Source organism: Marmota flaviventris, chromosome 2 (genome assembly GCF_047511675.1).
Source record: "Marmota flaviventris isolate mMarFla1 chromosome 2, mMarFla1.hap1, whole genome shotgun sequence".
Classification (NCBI taxonomy): domain Eukaryota; kingdom Metazoa; phylum Chordata; class Mammalia; order Rodentia; family Sciuridae; genus Marmota; species Marmota flaviventris.
The window spans coordinates 81,607,786-81,615,971 of NC_092499.1; the positions used below are offsets into that span (position 1 = coordinate 81,607,786).

Sequence of the window (8,186 nt, forward strand, 5' to 3'; positions counted from 1 at the left end):
AAAATGGAAGGAGGAAATCAATCCATAGTGTCAGAATTTTTGCTTCTGGGACTTTGCCATTCATGGGATATTCAGGTTTTGCTCTTCATGATATTATTTATGATTTACCTGATGACTGTTTTTGGAAATATTTTTATCATACTACTAATCATGAAGGATACTCATCTTCATACCCCCATGTACTTCTTGTTAGCCAACCTATCCCTTATTGACATGTGGCTTTCCTCAATCACCACTCCTAAGATGATCATAGGATTTCTCAGGGATAACCAGAGCATTTCCTTTGGAGGTTGCATGTGCCAGGTTCTCTTTGTGCATTTTATTGGATCAAGTGAGATGATAATACTGGTGGCCATGGCCTATGACCGCTACGCAACCATCTGCAAACCCCTCCACTGTACTACCATTATGAGTCTGCAAAAGTGCATGAGGCTGGTAGTGATTGCCTGGATTGCTGGCTTTGTGCATGGCATGAGTCAGCTGGTTGTAATTGCACAGCTGCCTTTCTGTGGCCCCAGAGAAATAGACAGCTTCTTCTGTGACATACCACTGGTAATCAAGATGGCCTGCATGGATTCCTCTAATGTAGACACTTTAATAAACATTGACTGTGGGTTTGTGGCTGTAACCTCCTTTATTCTATTACTGATATCCTACACACATATTCTTGTCACTGTTCGCCAAAGCTCTAAGTCTGGTGCATCCAAGGCTCTTTCTACATGCACTGCCCACATCATAGTTGTGGTGCTTTTCTTTGGGCCCTGCATCTTCATCTATGTGTGGCCAATCGGCGTTCCGTGGTTGGACAAATTTTTTGCCGTGTTTTACACTGCTATAACACCTCTTCTAAATCCTACAATTTACTCTTTGAGAAATAAAGATATTAAAGAAGCTATGAAGAGATTCAAAAGCTATTGCTATGGATTCCAAGTCTAATATTTAATGCCCTGAAGCAAGTGAGTGTTTCAAATTGGAAATATGTTAATCTTATACAATAGCTTGAAAATTATAACATGTTCAATTTGTGTCCACATGTTATTACTGTCTTCAGATACAAGAAAAAGGGTATTATAAATCAGGACATTTCAACATTTCCAATGAAAGCAATGTAATACCTTGAATTATTTTCCTAGAATCCAAACACTATTAATTCTTCTTTATGGGGAAATTATTTAATTAGTCTCTCTATGCTTTCAACTACATTAAAGAAACTCATGTAATGCATTCAACACCACCATAGATCCAATCTGGTGGACTGCATCTTCATGAAACTTTTTAAATTTCCTTTTAATTCCATTAGACAAAAGAGGCTGATGAAACATTTGAGGCTTCTCCATATTTCACTTATCTTTTTAAAAAAGGAAAAACATTATTATTTTCTTAACAGGGATTCTTACCCAAATATGAAGGGGAGAAATTGAAAGAGAATGAAAGAAAAGTGATAAAACATTTAAGGAAAATGGTGGAGATTATGTTCTATTTGGTTTTCATTAATTCAATACATCAAATCAATAAATAATTAATGATATTTGCTATAGTTATTAACCTGAAAAAATGATACTTTTGCTGTCAATTATTAATCAGTTTTGTAAATACCCTGAAATGTAATCTACCTGAAGCAGGGACATGGCTTACCTAGTTATTTCTTAAAACTGTAGTACATAGTACACTGGAATAGACACTTAGCAAAGTACTTTAATAAATCAAATAGAAACCAATATTTTTATTTATGTGCCTATAAAATTTATTTCTCAAAGTGTACTTAAATAAGCTCTTTTGAAATTTCAAAAATTTTCTTAGCAAATTCAGGTTAAAAATGATATTTCTTTTCTTTTTTCCAGAATGTTAGATTAAGCGGCTCAAAACTTATTTGTTGGCATCTATTAAAAAATGTTAAAATGAAAAGATGGCATATGAACAATTTTTATTTCTTTTATATTGGAGCTGTTTACAACAAATGACAGAATAAAATAATAATGCAGATATCATCCTTGACTGCCTTATCTATGTCATTATATGTCATTAGTTTTCATGTATTCTCTTCAGTGCTTTAGTATTATGCCCAAGTTGTTAATGAGAAAACAAGACCCAAATATAGGAACCAAATTTCTTGAAGGTAACACAGCTTTATTTTGCTTTACTTAAAGAACTGAGAGGTGAATCATACTTCCAAGGGTGTTTATCTATTATTTGCCACTCAACAGCACTATAGAAAATTTACTTTTCACCAGTTATGTTAAAGGATAACTCATGCCAAGAATAAAGTACCAAAACATCTCTATTAAGCTAACAAATAAAACACTGATTACTGTAAATGGTATAATTTCAATTTAGTTTTCTCTATCAATATATATTGTGAAGAAAGTGAATACCTCTCCAGCACATGCCTGTTCACCTATGGTCACAAAGAACTGGCAGTCCATCATTTGGTTGTCTCTATCTTAGAAATAGCCCCAATTCACCTTCAATGGTACTCTTTCAACCACTGTGTTTTCAGAGTATGTACTAAGTTAATTTTTTTTCCTACCTAGAATGCTTACTCTGTTCATAATTCTGTAAGTCGTTAGAAGGTAAACTTGAGATTTAAGCACTATTTTAAGGATTTCATGAAATGGGTATAAAAATTAAAAACACTGATTTCGCAATCTGTAACATAACCTGGCATGACAAATTCATACTAGTAAATGCCCTCACCTCAGACATTTTTATACTTTTTAGCATAAAATTTAAATTTTAGCATAAAATGTAATCCAAGTATATACACTTTAATCTGGCAGACCCGTCTAATTAATTCTTTCTGTTTTCTGTTAGAATCATCTATACAAATACTAATCTAGGGGTCTTGAAGATATGAATGTTCCTTAGATAAAGCACAAATACCCATAGCTAGTTTTCATTTTCAAATTATTGAAAATATTGTTTTCAACTCTGGTGAAAGTATACCTTTCTTGGGATGAGAGACCCCCAATCCGACACAGCATGAAGTTAGAGGAAAGAGAGGAAAAATGTTGTGAGTGGATAACAAGTATAATAATGAGAGTAGCTTCTCCCACTTTCTCACCTTCATTTTCAAACCTTAAAAATAAAGATCTTTTCTCCCATGAGAGCCATACAGGGCTCATCACTATGACATTCAACATTCTGATAGTCCACTTGTTTATGGGTGATCATGTATGTGGTCAAATTAGTAAATTCATTGGTCATGGACCCATTGCTTCATTTGAGTGGCTGTCAAATAAAGTTTGCAGAAGTTCCAGGACTGTTAATAAGAAACTACTTAAAACCACAGATGGTGGTACCAGCTGAGATATTACCATAGGAAAAATATGCATATCTATAGTAGATATGCATTCGAATGAGACAAAATCCTACTTCCTCCATGGTATAAATATTCTAACACCATCAACCTACCATTAGGATCTCCACAGAATACTGTGCCATATTAGCAGCTGGGTACTAAATTGCTGATAGCCAGAAAATATATACGAGGTGTTATGTTTTACTCTCTAGGGTTGCTGGGCTCATTTTCTCTTTTCAGCAAAAAATTAAAGAAGAGGACACAGAGATAGCAAGCAAGAAGTACGTTTATTGCAAAAGCAACAGAGATAGAAAGATAGACCTTTCTGAAGAGAAGGGGACCCAGAGCTGGGAATCCAGGTGGGGAGTTTGGGCCTGTTGTCTTTTATGGTGTCTGGAATTTCCTCCTTTCCTTTTGTCCTCCCTGTCCACGCGTTCCTCACCATTATTGACTGTTGGCCCCTTGGTCCATGCATCTATTTTTAGTTTTTCTATTGGGTCCCCTTCTTAGGAGCATGAGTATAGATGTGTCTGTCAGATTTTGTCCTTCACTTGGGTGGTCTGCCTTAGTTAATGAGGAAGTTGATCTCATCAGAAGACCCTCTTCCATGCTCCTTTGTTCTGGCCCTGCTCCACCCCCTCACATACCATCTTTCGCTGGCCACCTAAGCCCTTCTATATCTCCCTCATATGCAGGACCTCAAAATATTGTCATTTTACATGTGGACTCACTGAGCAAGCACCTGGACAACTTTATTAAAAAGAGGCTAACATGCAAAAAACCTGTGCTTTTTCTACCTAAAATATCTTCTTCTGCAATGAATGTCCTCTAGGACATTCAAATGGGCATCTATATTTTGAAAATCTGTGCCCATTCTGAAAGATCTATTACCAGAATTGATCCCTAACTTTCTTTGTCATCAATATTTCTAGTCTCTTAATTCTAAGTCCAGATCATCTAAGAAACTTTTATCAATTATTCATGAATCAATATAGACCCATGCTTTTTACAAGTCACAGGGAATAAACAAATGTACTGTCACGATTTCTTCCCATGTGCATCATTTCTCCTCATCATTATCTTATATGGCCGCAACCATATTAAAAAAATGCTTGAGCATGTTACCAAAAGTTTGGTTCTTGTCCCCATGCCAATTTAATAATGAGGACATGGTTTTGAGAAAAAGGGGGAAAAGAGGTTTATTGCTTTGCTAGCAGCGGAAAAACACAGATGACTCCAGTCCCAGAGGTTGTGGTTCTTCCCATCAGGGAGAACAGAGGGCTTTTAAAGACGATATGCAAAGGCTCCATTCTAGGTATGCCCTGAGAGTGGGTCCCAGGTGTTTCCTGGATGGTGTGTTGAAATTCACTTGTTAATTTGGGAGATAGTCACTTTGTAGTTTTTCTGGTGACATCTTCTTCCTGCAAAGAATAGATAACTCCAAGCAATCTGGTTTCCTGTCCCCAGGTTAGGAAAGGGGAGAGGAAGAATAGGAAAAGAAAAACATATTCTTTTAAAATAAGCACCAAAGGCTATATTCAAAAGTGAAAGTGCACAGTTGCTACAAGCATAATGTATTTCATGACTGGGGCTATAAGACTACAGACCATTTCTTCTAATTACTGCCAAAATATCATTGTAACAGGGGTCCACTTCACATTTTGAATATAGCCCTTGTTGCTCTGAGGCTTATTTTGAGAAGGATATATATTTTTCTCTCTCTCTTCTCCCCTTTCTCCCTCCCTAGCTTCCCCAGGTTAATTGTCCTTGAACAAACACACCACAGGAAGAAGATGACTTTCAGAGAGACTAAGAAGTGAATATCTAACGCATTATGCTTCAGAGATGCTCTCAAGTCTCCTGTGTGGGGATATCACAGTTCTTAGATGGCCACTCCATCTGAGCAGTACCCAGTTATCCTCCTCCAAGTGGTCCTCCCATTAAATAATATTTTCTACATCATAAAAAGTGTTGATGTAAGAGAACTTTTAATACATTCAGAAAAGCAAAAAGGATGACCTATCACGTGTGAGGTGATTTAAAGCTCAGTTGGTACATGACTCAACATAACTCATAACCTAAGAGCAAAGGAGGGCATCATGAACTAGTGGGAGAAATATGGATTTTCTCCATTTTTACCTCACTAAGTGTAGAATATCTCAGGCGATCTATTGAATTTTCTAAATTTAAGTTCTTTTTGTAAAACATAAATGTTAAGAATCTAGCAAGGTTTTAGGAGTATTAGTCTAAACATTTACAGAAGAATATTGTACCTAGAAGAAGATTTAAAAAAAAAAAATTGCTGTATTTCAAACCCCATAAAGAAGCAACTCAGTTTGTCTCCTTTCACTTACTATGCAATGTAATTATTTCAAGACATAAAATTATCCCCCACACACATATTTTAGAATTCATTCTGAGTTTCAGTTAAGAATACCTTAGGTCCTTTAATAGCACCTTTTATCCTATTGCCTCTTTTAGTTCCTCTTTAAATATCATTGGCTCCTAGAAATGGCAGGGTGAAAGCTGAAGAAAGTATGATATTTCCAGAAGGCAACAGTATGTAGGACATGTCCTTTGATGTATATACCAGGTAGCTTTGCTGAGTATGTATGTGATAATTTAAAGAGAATATAATAAGGATGTTTCTGAAAGTTTATCCTGTATTTTTTTTACAGAAAGTCCTTTTGTGTGAAATAAAATTTTTGCCAAAAAATTTGGAAACTGTACTGCTGCAAGATTAAATTGAATGAACATAAAGAGAAAATAATTAATGTTTATTCAACATTTATGAAAAAGTCATAAAATGTAATTGCCTTCTGTATAATTCTGACATCTTTACAATACATTTTAGATTGAGTGACTTCTTTGCACAGATGAAGAAATGGAAATATAAAGTAGGTTTAGATCAAGATGACCAAAAAGAGAGAGATTTAAGACCAGATATGACAAATTAAAAGTCTATGGCTAGTCTGCTAATATTCCTATGAAATAAATATTAATATAATATTAAATATTATAAAACTACTAAAAACAAAAGCTGATAAGAAAAAAAAATATAATTTCTAACTGGTAAATTGTTCCCTATGAAAGCATATATTCATCTTTTAGCAAATTTCTCTCTCAAACACAGCTGAAGAACTTTTTTCTGTTAACTATTTTCTCTCACTTATTCCAACATAACAGATCTAGAACTAGCTACTGAAAAATCATCCTAGAATGTTTGAATTGATAAGAAATTAAGTTTAGTGATAGAGGTCAAATTTTTCAAGTTGCTCAGAGGGCATAAATCTATCAGGTGTTATACTTGAACATTTTCTTGAGAAATTAAATGTATACAATGGAGTATTATACATTTTGTAAGATGTATGTGCTTGTCTGTTTGTGTATGTATAGCACATATATACACACATATATATTATTATTACTCTTTTAAGTTAAATCTTTGTAAATTCCACATATAAGATTATGTGGTGATTTAACCAGGCATGTTGGCACAGGCCCGTAAACCCAATGGCTCAGGAGACTGAGGCAGGAGGATCCCAAGTTCAAAGCCAGCCTCACAAGCGCAAGGTGCTAAGCAAATCACTGAAACACTCTCTCTAAATAAAAATACAAAATAGGGCTGGGGACATGATTCAGTGGTCAAGTCCCCCTAAGCTCAATCCCCAGTACATTCCCCACCCCACCACCCAAAAAGATTATGTGGTAATCTCAATTTTTAAAAATATCAAAACAAAATAATACTATTGACTCCTCCAAATGAACTTATGATCATATTGCATAAGAAACAAATAGAAATGCTTTAGAATTAATTAATCTAAAGAAGAAAGGGAATGTAGATTACATTGATGAAGTTGAGAGAGCTATAATTAATATCTTCTACCACAACTCATATACAGTGTTACAGAGGATTTGATCAGGAAGAGAGTCTTTAAATACAAAAATCTCTGGAGCTCTGCCTGAGATGGAACACAACATGGAGGGTTCCATGCCCCAGGACTCTATGGAAACTATGTTTATCTTGGCGAAGAACAATCAAGAGGGTGGTGGAAGTGCCACAATACTGGTAGCAACAGTAAAAATAGCTGAGCAAATGGGAATATAATGGTGAGTACCACCCAAGAGGAGATTATAGTCAACCCAGACTCTGGAAACCTGTTTACAAATGTCAGTTTACACCTTCTCAAGAATAATCAGAGAAGAACACGGTGCAGATGGTATGGATGAAGGGGAAAGAGACGTTATCAGGAAGGAAGAACTTTGGGGGCTGAAGCACATTCATCAGGTTGGCTATGTTGACCTCTTCAGGCTGCATATATTTCAAGATGTATAAAACAGCACTGTGAAAATACGCAAGTTATTATATGCTTAATTGCACAAAAATAAAGGCTTTGTTTAAAAGATCTCCGATGTATTTCAATTTCAATTTATTTATTTATTTATTATTTACTTTTTAATTTTTTTTTTTTTATTTTACGGCATGGTCTCACTAAATTGGTGAGGGCCTAATTAAATTGTTGAGGCTGGCCTCAAAATTGCAATCCTATTGCCTCAGCCTCCCAAGCCCCTGGGATTACAGGCATGTGCCATCATGCCTGGAAAATTTCCTGTTTTTTGAAAAAAAATTCTAGAAATAATCTTGATAATTTGATATCCAGTGCATAACTGTCAGGATGTCAACTAATCACAGATAATATTAAAACAACAGTCAACCAACCAAGATTATCTACCTATTTAAACAATGTAGTCATATATCACATAGGTGTATGATTTGTCTTTTAACTGAAATTAAAACTTTAGTTGAATCTAATTATATCAAGTTACAGATCAAGTTTTCAGATGTTACCTCGTTATTATTTATAGGCATAATGTTTAAATTTTACTA

At 35.0% G+C, this 8,186-nt stretch overlaps 1 protein-coding gene across 1 annotated transcript; it reads left to right on the plus strand.

Annotated features, from left to right (window-relative positions):
- Positions 1 to 936, plus strand: LOC114084778 (olfactory receptor 4F4-like). The gene has a single exon (XM_027925799.2). It carries the CDS (start codon positions 4 to 6, stop codon positions 934 to 936), a length of 933 nt encoding a protein of 310 aa, XP_027781600.2. The 5' UTR covers positions 1 to 3.
- The last annotated feature ends 7,250 nt before the right edge of the window (positions 937 to 8,186 follow it).